Raw genomic sequence first — 15,393 nt, 5'->3', positions numbered from 1 at the left:
GTAAAGCTCACAAAACATGGTGGCTTGTACCTGTTTTTGTACTATGTACCCTGTTGCTTGTTAATGACCCTTATAAAGTCCAAGATGACCCTCTTTGCACCTTGCATGATATAAGTATATGCAAACTTGGGAATCACATTTACTACCAACAGAGAGCATAGTGTTCTTCTAGCAGTCTATAAAAACTGCACATCTCCTACCATTTCTGAAGAAGTAGAGATTTTTTTTACTTCAGCTATGTTGTACATTTCAACCCATGGGGAAAAGCTCCTCTACTTTGTCACTCAGGATAATTGTGATTTGTTCTAACACCTCCTTGCACAGGACATGGATGCTTCTCCATTTTCAGATGAGACAGATCTGGACACACTGCTGCATGAACCAGATAAAGAAGAAGAATTTACCTTTCCTAAGTTTGCTGCCACTTATTTCCAAGGTTCTGCCACAGATACACATATAAGAAAGGCATTGCAACAGCCCCTACTGTACCATGAAGACAAGAATGATGTACTTGTAAGTTGCACTCTTTTTCTGGAATATGGGTTATATTCTGTTCTGGTATATTGTAGATTGCCTAGGAATATTGGGAACCTTTTCCACTTTGCTTAATTAGAAAGTTGATAGCTACTAGGACAATGTAAGAGTACATCAGTACTGTTGTAAACTTTTTCCTTGAAGATCTGACAACTCTGTTCCGCAATCCTTCTAGTAATGCTAATCATTTTTCTAATAAAATCGACTGGCACCTATTACAAGTATTTGGAGGAGACACAGCTGCACTCAGTCTGTAGACAAAGGGGACATGTAAAGCTCTGGATTAGCCAACCAAATAGGGGTCAGGTGCAGAGCTCTAGAGATCCTACATGGAGGCCCAGGATTGTAGAGGGAGTTCAGGGGGAAAGTGGGCAAACAAATTCTTCTTGTATGACATTGTCTGACAGAGGGTTGTGTTCTGTTATGAATTTTAGGCTTCCCTGGCTGTTTGGAAGATCATTCTTCGGTTTATGGGGGAGCTTCCAGAACCTGTACTTTACGCACCAAATTCCAGCAGCGAAAGAAGTTCTGTGATAACACAAATTTATGACACTTTGACCAGGAAAAACAATATGAGTGCAGGAATCAAAGCTAATGTAAGTGGGAGGAAAATAAAGGGATTGTTTATATTGTTATAAAATTAAAGCATGTACCCCAAAACATACCAACACCCAGAAAGTTCATTTGCTGCCCTCCCTCCTAACTGTGAGTATAGATTGGCCATGTTTGGTATCATTAGGAAGCATGTGATCTCCTCATAACCAATATGTGAGTAATGAGGATGTGAATCCTATGACAGAAGAGATGTGGATCCTTTCCTATAATCCATATATTTTCTAATAACTTTCCCCCCTGCAGCTTAGGCTCACAGCTACTTTCTTTTAGATCAACTGATCACAAGAAATGACTGACACAGCTTCCTTGCCCAAATGGTGTGACTCTGAATTGTCTCAGAAGGCAGATATAGATAACGCCTTTGCATAGCCCCCCTGCGGAAGTGTCTAATTAAGGGTTTCTTTGTGGACCCAAAACCAAACGTCTCCCTTTTACAATGCCAGCGCAATACTGCTCTGGAATGACAACCTTAAATTAATATGATATATAATTTCTTGCATAACTTAAAAAAAATGTATTGTATAATTGTTATAATGCAACAAATTATATGCGCAACATTTTCAGGCAGAAACTCTTTCTACAACCTATAGTTGCAATATATTTTTGGTCTGGGAAGACCACTAAAAATTTCCAGTGCTAGAGCACTCATTCAATAAGAACTTACAACCAGGGTCGTGCACTCTGCAACTCCTTACCGTAAGTGCTCCTTTGCCCCACACCTGAATTAGGAGGAAATTAAAGGGCGTGGGGATGATGATTACACCTCTTGCCTTGACCACCCAGTGCTACTGAATCCTGGCCAGGCTGCGTTCATAGGGGAGGCACAGAACCGAGCAAACACCTGTGCCCTTTTAGTTTCTGCCAAATGTTCAGGCTGCACAAACATAATGGTGGCTAAGTGTTATCTGTTCTTGTCACTTTGCATCTTCCTGATCATCCGTCAGTAAATTACCCCTTATAAATTTTACACATTCTATTGCCAGAGTTTTAAAGGAGGTGTAAACCCAAAAATAACATTTCGCATGATGTGAGGAAATGCAGTTCCAAGCAATTTTCCAATATAAAGTAAATAACAATAATCATTTGGTAAATAACCACATTTTTTGTGCTCATTTGTCTATTTAATTGCTGTGTAAATGTTTTAAATTGTAATTCTGCACTGCTGGTTCTGTTTCTGAATTAATGTAACAGAGCATTTTTAGAAGTTTTATATCAAAATCCAAATTGATCTCATTATTGTCTGAAATAAACTCTGACCAAATCCATACAGGTTATTTCTCCTTATATATTAATACATTATCCCGAAAAATTCCAGTGTGGGAAAAAACTCGAAAAAGTCGGAAAAATTTAACGAAAATTCAAATCATACAAAATTCGGATTTTGGCCAAAAGCCACTAAATCTTTGGATTTTTGCTCAAAATCCAGCGCAGATCAGGATATCTTCATGACTTCTCACATTGGCTTATATATAACTTCAGTCTGAGATGCCAGTTTTTCGGATTCAGACTTTTTCCATCCTCGGGGTATAATAAATAACGAAAAATGTGAGGTTTTTTTTTTCACAAAAAATTTGGATTTTATAGTAAAATTAACTATTAATTAATTTCTAATTTTTGGCATTCCAACTTTATTAAATAACCTCTTTAGCTTCTGCTTCATCTTTCAAAAGTCAGGACCACCAGGACAGACAATAGAAAGTGACTGACACGGATAATGCTTTCAATAACAACTATATTTTATAGCTTTAATACCACTGAAAATGTGTAATGAATTTTACTGGAAATGTATTTGTCAAAATTGTCATTTTTTTTCACTATAATGCGGTAATACAGTTTTTTTTCTTTTCTTTGTTTTTGGTTTTTTTTTTACCAAAAGAAAGAATAAAAACATAAATGTAGTTTTTCCTGTATTAAATGATTGGCAAAACATAAAAAAGATCTGTTTTGTTTTTGCAGTCACCAAGAGTTAACAGGAAGGGAAAAGGAAAGGAAATTTCTTCCATGAAATTAAAAAGAGCATCAAAACTGGCAGGGCAGGTAATGAATATAGAGTCTTGGGTAATAATCCACATGGAAGCACGTTGTTTTACGACTAATCCCTCTTTCCTTGATTAATAATGCGGGTAATGACCTCAGATCACTTATTTCTCTTTGAATTTCACCTGTGGAGCCTCTGTGGGGGTGTTTCTGTACATTGGTTCTTCACAATGCCAATGTAAGTGCTTCTTTTTAACCCAAGCTATCAGTATTACCTCTTTTTGTTGTTGTTTTGTTACTTTTCATATTTTAAGATTCATTGATAAACCTTTGTAAAGATGATGCTCAAAACTCTAGCCTGTTCTCAACATGGAACAGGAGAATGAGGCGAAACACCACCATACTATGCATTAATGACCTTTTACATTTAAGTCAAAATATCATCCGCCCCATCATGGCTGTATTCATGGTCTAACTCTTGTGCTCACTCTGCAATTTGCTTTACATGCAGTCTCAGTCTGGGCTACTATATTGTAGGTATAACTCAATTTGCTGGTTTTGCATACATAACTCTGAGGTTTTAAAGTTTGTGCTCAGTGTCGGACTGGGACACCAGGGGCTCACCCAAAAATCTTAGACCAGGGGCCCACCAAAATACCTTAGATCAGGGGCCCACTCTCAGTACTATTATAATTCCTCTTCTCTTTGCTTTACATGCTATAATCTATTATTCCATCTATTTAGTCTCTTTGTTCTCATAGAAATAGGTAATGGCCATGAAATATGCCAAATGTTTTGAAGCAGGAGGGCCCACTGACACCTGGGCCCACCGGGAGTTTTCCTGGTATCCCTGTGGGCCAGTCCGACACTGTTTGTGTTATAGAGTTACCTGGATGCTAGAGTGCCGAGTGAGGTCCTAACTGATGTGCAATTGCAATATCTAATATATAGGCAGGATTTGGAGGCCCTAGGTAGATTTTGCAGGGATAGCTGCAAATTATAGTTATGCCATGGACCTGATGAAGGAGAAGATGAAGGTTACTAGACCATTTTTAGGATAGGATATGTTGTTGAGGTTTTTTGGAAATTGGGCATGGTTTAGGTCAGTTTGGGTATTACCAAGTTAGACCAATTTTTTTTTAAATATTGCAACATTGGGATGCTTGTATAATAATGCAATAAACATTAGTGGGGGCACTACTATAAAATTCAAAGAGGACTGCACCAATGGCATTTAATGTAAATGCAATTGGTTTGCATGTATTAGTACCTTAGTATATCCAACAAAATGCAGCGCTACCATAAGTCATATGTTTTGTAAATAGGAAGTTACTTTTGATTTCATCTCAGGTTTCTAGGCAACTGAGCAATGGGGAAGAGATTCTACTGGAAGAAAGCTCAATCATTGATAAACCTATGTCTAACCTAGAAAAAATACATTTTATTGCTGGTAACGGAATCCTGCGCCCGGAAATTAGGTAGGTATCCATGCTATAATTTATTTATCAAGGAAACTCTCATATTAAAAGTCACTATAGTTAAACAGGGCTAAAAAAAACTTCAGATCCATTGATCAGCAGTTGTAGACTTGAAGTTGCTGCAGTGCTGGAACTACTATCACTTCATAAGGCTTCTATGATATTATCTTAGTTCCAGCTTTTGCTGATGTTCACTGGTAGCACAAATTACGTGGCTGCATGTTGTACATAGTAGAGGACAAGACAATGTATATACTGTAATTTCCATATACATATCTACATACAAACAAATTCCCTTAATATTACAAAATCATATGTGGATTTCTGTATATAGATTATAACAAATCTGCATTCTTTACATATTCTTCAGATGTTATCATGTGTTGTTCTTCTTTAACCCAGGGATGAAATCTACTGCCATATCTGCAAGCAACTCTCTGGAAACAATAACAAAACCAGCATTGCCCGAGGCTGGATTCTGCTGGCACTCTGCTTAGGCTGCTTTCCTCCTTCAGACAAGTTTCTCAAGGTGTAGTAATGAAACTGTTGTCATAACAATATGTTTGCTGTTTTTCACATCACATTTTAGTTGAGTGTGGCTTTAATTGGGCATCTTATCTTATTATGACCTATTCACTTCTTTTAAGTCCAGCATTGGAAAACCATAGCAAACTGTTAATTATAAACAGGGTGGTTAAATAATTCTCTTACACAAAGATGCTAGGAAGGTGTCAACAATAAGGGCTATGACCCACCTTACATTTGCCCATCAGTTCCCAGCAGGCCCGGATTTGTGGAAAGGCCACCTAGGCCCGGGCCTAGGGCGGCAGGATTTTAGGGGGGCGGCATGCTGCCCAACCACACCTACATTGGTTCAAAAACACTGGGGATGCGCTGGAGATACAATCATTTTTTAAATTTCCCCATTGATGATGAAAATTTGCACGAATAAAGGGGAGGGGGCAGGGGCGACGAACGGCAGTGGGCCTAGGGGCGCCCTCTATGTAAATCCAGCCCTGGTTCCCAGGAGTATCTAAGTACTACTATATCCTCAAGATTGCAGCAAACTCCCCTTGGGTCATGGGATTTTTGTGAAATTTGTCACTTTCCCAGTGTGAATCTTTCCAGCACTGCTGTTTCAGCACCACTAGATGTCTCTAGTCTCACTAGGTGTCTCCAACCTACTAGGTATCTCAGGGTATAGAATGTACATTTCCAAGGAATCTTGACTATTAATCACACTGTTCACACGCTGTTTCGCCTCTGATCAAAACGAATTAATGGTTAAGTGCTCTTCTCTTGAGCTATTGAGCATCTATGTTAAGGTGGCCATACATAGGCAGATCTGCTCATGTGGAGAGTTTATCAAATGAGAGAATCTTACATCAATATGCCCACCTTTAGTGGGTGATATCGGGCTGATCTTATTGTGTGCCCTAGGGACCAATGATCGAATCATAAGGCCAGGAATGCAGTTGGTGGGATTGCAACAAACCGATGTAGTCCTGGATTCTACGGCAATGATAAGCCTACACCTTTAGGGTAGGACAACACAAACTATTTTGTCACGATCCGACGCGCTGCGACAAAACGCATGCAACAAAAATAAGGTAAGTAAAAGAATTGTCGCATGGTGTCGCAGCATTGATCCGACACGACTGTCGAATGCAGATGCTGCACGCTGCGTCTGCATCTGCATCTCGCGTTGGATCAATGCTGCGACAATCCTATCGCCTGCATTCCTGGCTTTATGATTCGATCATTGGAGCCCAGCTATGACAAAATAGTTTGTGGAGTTCTATCCTTAGTAAATGAGCCCTGACTAGTGATTTGTCACATCTCTGTTCAGCATATTTCTCTCTAACTTTAATTATTACTGTTCCATTTAAGTCAAATAATAAAAAACACACGTCATTCTGAATAAAACAGCAGTAGAGGTTTCAAATTATGTTTTTTTTGTTGTCTCCTCAGTTATTTGAAAACTGTAACTTTGCTCTGATTTGCAGTATCTACAGAACTTTATCCGAACTTCACAGATTGCATATAATGCCATTTGCATAAAACAGCTGAACCGAACCCTGCTGAATGGAGTCAGGTCAGAGCCTCCAAGCTGGCTGGAGCTACAGGTAAAGGGCAGCTTTAAACTGTGTTCATGTATGTGGCTATTAAACATTCTCTCATCCATTATTAGAGGTGTATTAGAAGTATAGTATAAGGCACTTTGGAGTTCCATAACCAGTGGCCTTGTACCTGTATAGTCGTGTAACACCATTGGCTTTCATAGTGATTATAAATGATCACTAAGACCAATTATAAAGATATCGTTTTACATCTTATTTATGGTATATAGTGTTCTCATTAGGTATGGGCAAACTTTTTCAATTGTTACAGTTTTGCGTCAAACTTTGCATTTTTCCAAATCTGTGGTCACCATGTGGTCTCAATCATCAGAAAATATATGCAGAAAAATCACCATCGCCACCATTTCACAAATGTTTCCGTAGTTTAACAAATTTTCTGACAAAGCAAAATGATCCAGTGTCACTCATCTTTAGTAGTCATTGTTGTATTTAGTGGTGCTGCTGACATTGTACAAATTTGTCTTAGTTCAGTGATCCATGGCACACAGTAAGTACCTTTGGTTTGTATATTTCAGTTAGGATACCTCCAGCAAACTGCTGCTGCAGGGGTCAGATATGACCACACACTTCTGTATGACAACACGCTCATACTCTTCCATTCACAGATCAAAAGTGATTCAGAAAATGACAAATCAACTATTTCTGCCCATGGATGTCCTTGCAAGATAATGCCAACAACCTTCCATGACCAAAATCCCCAAATTTGGTCTGGGGAGGTTGACAGTCTATTTAGACTGAGGTGAAAACAGTAATATATGATGTGAATGAAACGTAAACAAAAGATTTATTATAAGAATAACAAGATAACAATTTCTTAAAGAGTAACTTGACATCTTCTTCAGGCCATGAAGGGAGTGGGATCCAGGTCGGTGCCAGTAACCCTTATGACGGGTCGTACTATAAACATCCAGACTGACTCTGCAACCTCCGCTCGAGAGATGTGTAAGGTCATTGCCCAAAAACTGCAGCTTACAGATACCTTTGGATTTTCAGTTTACATCTCAGTTTATAACAAGGTGAACTTCTGAGCTTTGCAAAAGTGTTTTCCACCCTGTGTTCATTACTGATGTTAATGAGACATTATGTCAATAGATTACTGAATATTTGTGTCTTTATGTTCAATTATGTATTCATAAAGTGTTCCACTGTAACTGTTTTTTTGTGGTGCTATAATATCAATAATTATATATATATATATATATATATATATATATATATATATATATATATATATATATATATATATATATATATATATATATATATATAAAATTTGGCTAGGCAGACCAAAAGGGAGCATGGGTTATATATATAGGATAACATTAAAGGATAACAATTAATTAAAAAATTTACGTATTTATGTTATATCACAAATACAGTTTGTATTAACAATGTATGTAAATGTTATGATCTAGATGTTTATGATATGATCTTGGGGCATTTACATATGTAAAAATAGGAACAAGAGCCTTGTCTTGTCCCCATCTGCTCCCTCAATCTATTCCCTGCATAGAAGTGGGGCAAGAGATCAGAATTTGGACTTGCGTTCTCTTACCCTTGACTACTTACTGAAATCCAGTTATCAGTGGTGTTATTTGAATAATTTATCCAGTATGAACAAACCCCATTATCTAATATTGAAGCTACATCTGACATTTTTTAATGCTTCCTAACACTTAGGGGCAGATTTATCATGGGTCAAATTTCAAATTGAAAAAACTTCGAAATTCGAACTCAAAAAGACCAACTGAAAGTCAAAGATTTTTTTTTGGGGTCGAATAGGTCAGTTTTCAATCTAATCGGTCCGTATTCGGCCGAATTCAAATTGTTCGAATTGAAGGAATTGCGCATTTGATCGAATTTCACAGTTCCCCCCCCAAAAAACTTTGATTTTTCAAAGTCTACCGATTGACTCCAAATAGGTTCTAGGAGGTCCCCCATAGGCTAAAACATCAATTCGGCAGGTTTTAGATGGCGAATGGTCTAAGTCGAATTTTTAAAGTGACAGTACATGATAAATTTCGATATTCAAGTTTTTTTCAAATTCAAATAGAATATTCTCTAGTCATAGTAAACAAAAACAGCTTGAAATTTGATTTTTTTTCCATTCAAAAATTCACCTCGACCTCTGCCCCTTAGCATTGGTACAGTATTTATAAGATCACCCTTTGTTAGTGACTTTAATGTCCCCTGAGCATTGAAAGCATTTAAAGTGAACCAAGAGACTTCATTATCAGAGCAAAAGAATAATGTTCCACTCCAATCTAACCCATTTTGTCAACAGTGTTAAGCTTAGTGAGCAAGGCAGTCTCAGACTTCTTGCTGAATATCACATTATTATTTCTGCACTTCTGTGTTACTGCCTCAGGTCTGGTCATTGGGCTCTGGATCTGAACACCTGATGGATGGAATCTCACAGTGTGAGCAATTAGCAAAGGAGCAGGGGGAGCAGGAGAGACATGCCCCATGGCGTCTGAACTTTCGTAAGGAAATCTTCACCCCTTGGCACGACTCTTCCGCAGACCCTGTGAGCACAGAGCTTATATACTGCCAAGTTATTCGTGGCTTACGTTTTGGGGAATACCGCTGTGACAAGGTGAGTTAAAAGAATAAGTTAGTGTGTTATTTGGAGAATTTTATTTGTGAGAAAAATGTGCAGAAAGTATCTTTTTCTTTCAGGAGCAGGAACTTGCAGAGCTGATGTTAAAACATTATTATATTAAATATGGAGAGGTGCTAACAGATCAGAATGTGCAGAGTGTTATACAGGATTGTGTGCCTCCCAAACAGCTGGAAACCAAACCGTTATCACACTGGTCAAGTCTTCTAAAGGAAAGGCAAGCGGCGGTAAGATACAATCATATTGTTATATAATGACAAAAGTGATTTATTTTGACTGTGAAACTAGTGGCATTACCATAGTGCCAGGTATATTAGGTAACATTGCAATGTTGCAGCACACACCTCTCTCTTTTTACACATGGCCAAAATATAATTATAGAATTATTGCATTAGACCAAATATTTTCAAGCCAAAGCCTGTGAACCCCTAAATGCAGCCTTCTTCATACTGAGCAAATGTTAACTGTGTATTAACTGTTATGGGCCCAGTTTAGGGAACACTACTTATTGCAATGGAAAGGGCTTAGGAGGGGCACATCTGAATCTACTGGAGCTTGAAATAGTAGTAGACTTACCTCTTGTGCTCACCACCAGTTCACGGATCAAGATGTGTGGTGGAGCATAGAGAGCGCAGTTACACTTCATACTGAATTTTAGGTTAAAACATTTTTTAAAAATGAATCTTAAAGTTGACACAATTTCAAATTGAAAAAACTTCGAAATTCAAAAAGACCAACCGAAAGTTGAAGATTTTTTTTTTGGGTTGAATAGGTCCGTTTTCGATCTAATAGGTCCATATTCGGCTGAATTTGAATTGTTCGAATTGAAGGAATTGCGCATTTGATCGAATTTGATTCACAGTTTTTCCCCCCAAAAACTTTGATTTTTCAAAGTCTACCAATTGACTCCAAATAGGTTCTAGGAGGTCCCCCATAGGCTAAAACATCAATTCGGCAGGTTTAACAGTCCTTGTTAAAGCACCACCCAAGTTTTCAGCTATACTCATGGCAGAAACAGTGAGGCTTCATTTTAATTTCAATTCTTTGAAGGGGTATTGAAAAAATTTTTTTTTACTGATATTGGAAAACCCAATACAGGCATGGGATTCATTATCCAAAAAGCTCAGACTTATGGAAATGCTGTCTCCCATAAACTCCATTTTATCCAAATAATCCACATTTTTAAAAATAATAAAACGGCACCTGTATTTCACCCGAACTAAGATATAATTAATCCTTATTGCAAGCAAAACCAGCCTATTGGGTTTATTTAATGTTTACATGATTTGCTATTAGACTTAAGGTATGAAGTTACGGAAAGATCTGTTATCCGGAAAACCCCAGGTCATGAGCATTCTGGATAACAGGTCCCATACCTGTATAGTCTTAATTCAGTGCATAAAAGGAGAAAAATCCCACTTGCACATGATCATTTCTCATAATGTACGGTATTCCTGTAGGGGAATTTGTAAATGTGCTCAAGGTTTTTTGCAATTTGCCGAAAATAATAAATTAAATCATTACATACAGGCTCAGTATGTGAAGGAGAAGCACCCAGTATTACAAGTAAAAGAAGCTTTCGTAGAATATTCCCGGCTACAGTGGCCACTTCTTTTTTCCAAGTTCTTCGAAGCCTCTAAATTTACAGGTAAGAGGGCGGCAGGGCTACCTGATGTGTCGTGTGTGCAGCCATAAGGATATCGCTTACTGAAACTCCGTTGTCTCTATAGTTTCTTTTGAGCTAAAGCATTATGACTAAAACTAACTCCCCTGGGTGATAAATGCTTATTGTGTCTAAGCTACTATTTATCCATTCCTTTATTAAAGGGCCAAGCATAAGCAGGAATCATTTCATTGTTGCAATAAACTGGAAAGAAATAAACTTATTGGATGAAAAAGAAAAAAAGCTTTTGCAACTGTCATTTCCTGAACTGATTGGGATCCGTACAAAGAGGTGAGCACATGAGCGCTGAGCACATTCTAATCGATGAGCACCTTCTAATCTGCCTTTATATACTGTACAGCATAATACATTATACATTACCGTTTCCAGCTGAAATTAGTATTTTATTTTTGTTTTTATTTTTCTCATCCCACCTAAATATTCTGCTCCTTGTGCTCTAAATCTTTCTCAGTCATATTCCTACCTCTGCTGTCACCCTATTCTGGTTAAAAGTAATGTATTAGGGTAATAGCCCATAATATTCTCTCACATCTTCTCCCTCAGTGCCTACAATAACACAACAGCCTTCTCACATCACATCTTGCTGATCCTGACTTTGTTCAAATAACTAAACTTTAACTCTTCATTAACAGCCACTTACGTAATATTTCTCTAACATAAACCATCTAATAACAATAATAGAACATTGCCTTATTTTCAGAGCCGAGAAAAACTTTGGGCAGTGCTGTATTTTAAATACGCTGCGTGGAGAGGAATTTGTTCTGACTTCACAACACGCTGATGAAATCGCTCATCTTCTTCTTCACTTTTTGGATGGACTGAAGGCCAGATCTCTTTATGCAGTGGCTCTGCAGGACAGTTCTCATACAGTGAAGGAATCATTGAGTTCTGCTAAGAAAGCAGAAACAGGTGAAGTTGCCAACCTTTATGTCTGCACAGCCTTCCTAATAACTACATTTAGATGGGCAAGAAGGAAAGAGTTACAATACTTGTGTTTAGCAAGCCACGAGCATCACACCCTCTTTCTGAGTTTGGAAATCACAGTGGCAAAATAATAGGCTTAACCCTTATAGGAAAGAAGAAATCAAAATCAGGGAGTAAAGAAAATAATAATAATAAGCAATGCGTGGATTCTTGGCAAAGATTTTTTGGATTCTCGCAAAACTGCAGTGATAATTTGGCATGGAAAATTTCGCTGAGGAAAAACGCCCATAAGAAAAAACACCCATTGACTTTAATGCATTTGGACAAAAAAAAGTCACCGTAAGAAAAAACACCCAGTGATGCATTTTGAGCGCCACCAACTGTCGCTCATTTAAAAACGGCCTTTAACTTCAATGCGTTGTGCAAAATTCGCAGATTCGCTCATCACTCATATTAATAAAATATACTAGTTGCAGACCAAGTCCAAAGGATCTACCATATGAAAGAATCAGGAGGGCATGGTCTCTGTTGCAAAATTAAATGTATCAATATTAGCAAACAAAAGGGTTTAACGGTTTAAAGGAAAGTTACAAACACTGGGTAGTACAGATTAGGAAGCAGCCAATGCGACGCCCTGAGGTGTTCCTTGCACAGGATTGGACTGGGTGCATACACACTAAAGTAATGTATGCAGAAAACAATAATGTATTTAAAAAAAAACATTAAATATATAAAAGATATACAGGCAGGACCTTGAATTGTTTTAATCATCCATTCACCGTTAATGTTCCAATGGAAGTACACTTACCTGGCAGGAGAATAGTGAAAAATATATTTTTGTTTGTTGTGTTATCATTATTTAATCATCAGATCTGGCCTTTTAGTTATCATGAGTGCAAGATCCGCTAAAGCAAGTTTTTGCACTAACTGTTCATGTTGCAGATTTTAATGATGTAACTCATGCTATTACGTTTCACAGATGAGCCAGAGCTTCTGAGTTTCCGTAGTGGAGACGTTCTGTTGCTGGACAGAAGTCCAGAAGTCCAGCTGAGGGCCAACTGGATCTATGCCAAGAATGAGAAGACTGGGAAAAGTGGGGCTGTTTCACTAAGCGCCATTCATATCATACCAACGCTCAGCAAACCTTCAAGTGAGATGTTGGTAAGAAAATTGGCATATAAACAATGTCCCAGTTCCAATCATGTTAAGTGCTGTGTAGCTGTGACTAAAAATGCAGTTTCATGGGGTCTTATATGTCATTAAATAACACATCCTGATGGTGTGTAATCACTTCACCAGCTCTGTGCAATATGAAAGCCTAAAACTTTGATCATTCTTACTTTAGAGGCTGATTGTAATGTCCCCAGAGGAGCGCAAGTCAGAATTCTATAATTCCCTGATGGAAGACTTTGAGAAGCAGGAGGAGGTGAAACCATACACACTGGAAGAATTCGCCCTGCAGCACTTCAGGTACAATAATTGGGGTGCAGACAGGACTGCCCTGGTTGGTACAGGGGAACTGCAGTTAGAGATGGAAAATCATGATTTATGAGGTTGTGAGGTGATGGTGAGGCTTGGATGGTTCATGGGTGTTTTTTTTTTTTGCATAATTGGGGAGTGGACAGGGTGGATCAAGGGAATTGTGGTGCATGTGAGGGGCTTTGGAATTTTTTATTTTACTTGTTGGCAGGGCCCACCTACATGGGGGTCCAGAGGACCAATGGAGTTATAACTGAGGCCCCCTAGGGGGAGGGCACTGCTAACTTTGCATTATGTTAACCTATGTTTACCTATAGTTATTAATGACAGCCCTGGGTGCAGACATGCACAAAGTAAACAATGCACAACTATAAATGAATTATCCTCATAACATGGTTTATTCTACAGCCTGTCTTCATTTTATATGTGATCTTTAGGAACCCAGAGCCTGAGTCTTTGTCCAGGGCTGTCATGCAAAGATCTCGTGGGAAGACACACCTATGGGCCTACTCTAGAGAACCATTAAGGCAGCCACTACTCAGAAAAGTGTGTGAGATATCAGACCTACGTGATTATGCCTGCACAGCATTTACTGATATCCTTTATCAATGTATAAAAACATCCTGGATCCAGTGACAGTCAGGGAGAAGTAAGATATTAAGTTTGCCTACCATACAGTAGGAAGGTGAAAAATAAATCAGAATCCATATTCAGTTTTGGCATGGAGGGGAATTCCTTTCTGATTCCAAAACAGCTATCACACCAGTGCCTGGATCAGCTTTATAATCTATTATATATGTATTTTTGGTAACCTTTTATTTTCTGTCATGCTAAAAAGCCATTCAAAGTTTCTTGGAGCTATCTAATATATCTGCCAGAGAAAACACTTTAGAAAGAGAATTCCACACCTTCACATCTTACCCTGTATAAAGCCCTTTTCCCATCCTGAAGGGGATCTAAACCAAAAAAATTAACTGACAAACTTATACATTAGAATTAGATAGATAAGAAGGGGTTGGATGGCTTTTTAGCAAGTGAGGGAATACAGGGTTATGGGAGAGCTCATAGTACAAGTTGATCCAGGGACTGGTCTGCCATTTGGAGTCAGGAGAGAATTTTTCCCCATTTGAGTAAATTGAGGTTTTGCCTTCCTCTGGATCAACTGGCAGTTAGGCAGGTTAAAAAAAAGTTAAAAGTTAAATGGACCTGTGTCTTTTTTTCAACCTAACTTTTTTACTTACTTGGGGTGCTTTATTGAGCACTTCTATAATTCACATTCTATTCTATTTTTAATGGCTTCTGAGATATTGCATTTTTAGACTGCTAATACCTGCCTTTTGATTCTACTGAGAGTCAGCCAAAAGAGTCAGTGATCTGTCACTTTTCTGACCAGATTACAGTCACAATCATCCCGACACTTGCTAAACCATTTTGTCAATAATTAATGATATGTAGGACACAACTAATAAGGTAGTGGGGGAATTGACAGTAAAAGAATATTTATGTTATAAAAGATTCACCTTTTACTGTACAGCCCTGAATTATTTAAATTTGCCTTTTGGCAAGCTTGAGTACGCTTTTTTACAATATATTGTATATACCTTAACTTTTCATACCGATCATGAAATATATGGGGGATTACCCTTCAAAACAGACTCATTCCCCAGCGGAACTCACTGATCAGATCTTCATTGGACCCATCAAAGAAGAAGCTCTTCGAGATGAAATCTATTGCCAGATCTTAAAGCAAATGACTGGAAACAACAACAGGTATCTGAGCAGCCCTCCAAGGAAACACCATACAACTGTAAAACACAAAATACAGCTTTGCACTAAAATACAGCTTTCATTCTGATATTCCTCCTCTCAGTCTGTCTGTGGTCAGCTTTCCTGGTTGATTCATTTTATCTGTTACATCATGTTAGATCAACTGTTATCCAG

At 38.1% G+C, this 15,393-nt stretch overlaps 1 protein-coding gene across 2 annotated transcripts in view; it reads left to right on the top strand.

Annotated features, from left to right (window-relative positions):
* Window positions 1-15,393, top strand: part of LOC108717088 (unconventional myosin-VIIb) — a 64,922-nt gene that overhangs the window by 37,305 nt on the left and 12,224 nt on the right. For both annotated transcript variants that reach the window (XM_018263849.2, XM_041563407.1), the window contains exons 23-38: window positions 325-513; window positions 969-1,130; window positions 3,106-3,186; window positions 4,477-4,604; window positions 5,007-5,133; window positions 6,611-6,730; window positions 7,588-7,761; window positions 9,114-9,341; window positions 9,425-9,592; window positions 10,896-11,013; window positions 11,193-11,319; window positions 11,750-11,958; window positions 12,953-13,134; window positions 13,319-13,443; window positions 13,890-14,047; window positions 15,069-15,222. In XM_018263849.2, the coding sequence (XP_018119338.1) occupies window positions 325-513; window positions 969-1,130; window positions 3,106-3,186; window positions 4,477-4,604; window positions 5,007-5,133; window positions 6,611-6,730; window positions 7,588-7,761; window positions 9,114-9,341; window positions 9,425-9,592; window positions 10,896-11,013; window positions 11,193-11,319; window positions 11,750-11,958; window positions 12,953-13,134; window positions 13,319-13,443; window positions 13,890-14,047; window positions 15,069-15,222 (2,450 nt within the window). The remainder of the gene's footprint in view (window positions 1-324; window positions 514-968; window positions 1,131-3,105; window positions 3,187-4,476; window positions 4,605-5,006; window positions 5,134-6,610; window positions 6,731-7,587; window positions 7,762-9,113; window positions 9,342-9,424; window positions 9,593-10,895; window positions 11,014-11,192; window positions 11,320-11,749; window positions 11,959-12,952; window positions 13,135-13,318; window positions 13,444-13,889; window positions 14,048-15,068; window positions 15,223-15,393) is intronic.

This window comes from Xenopus laevis, chromosome 5L, assembly GCF_017654675.1.
Source record: "Xenopus laevis strain J_2021 chromosome 5L, Xenopus_laevis_v10.1, whole genome shotgun sequence".
NCBI lineage: Eukaryota > Metazoa > Chordata > Amphibia > Anura > Pipidae > Xenopus > Xenopus laevis.
Note: the sequence above shows the minus strand (reverse complement) of the source record. Positions and strands in the feature narration are given on the sequence as shown.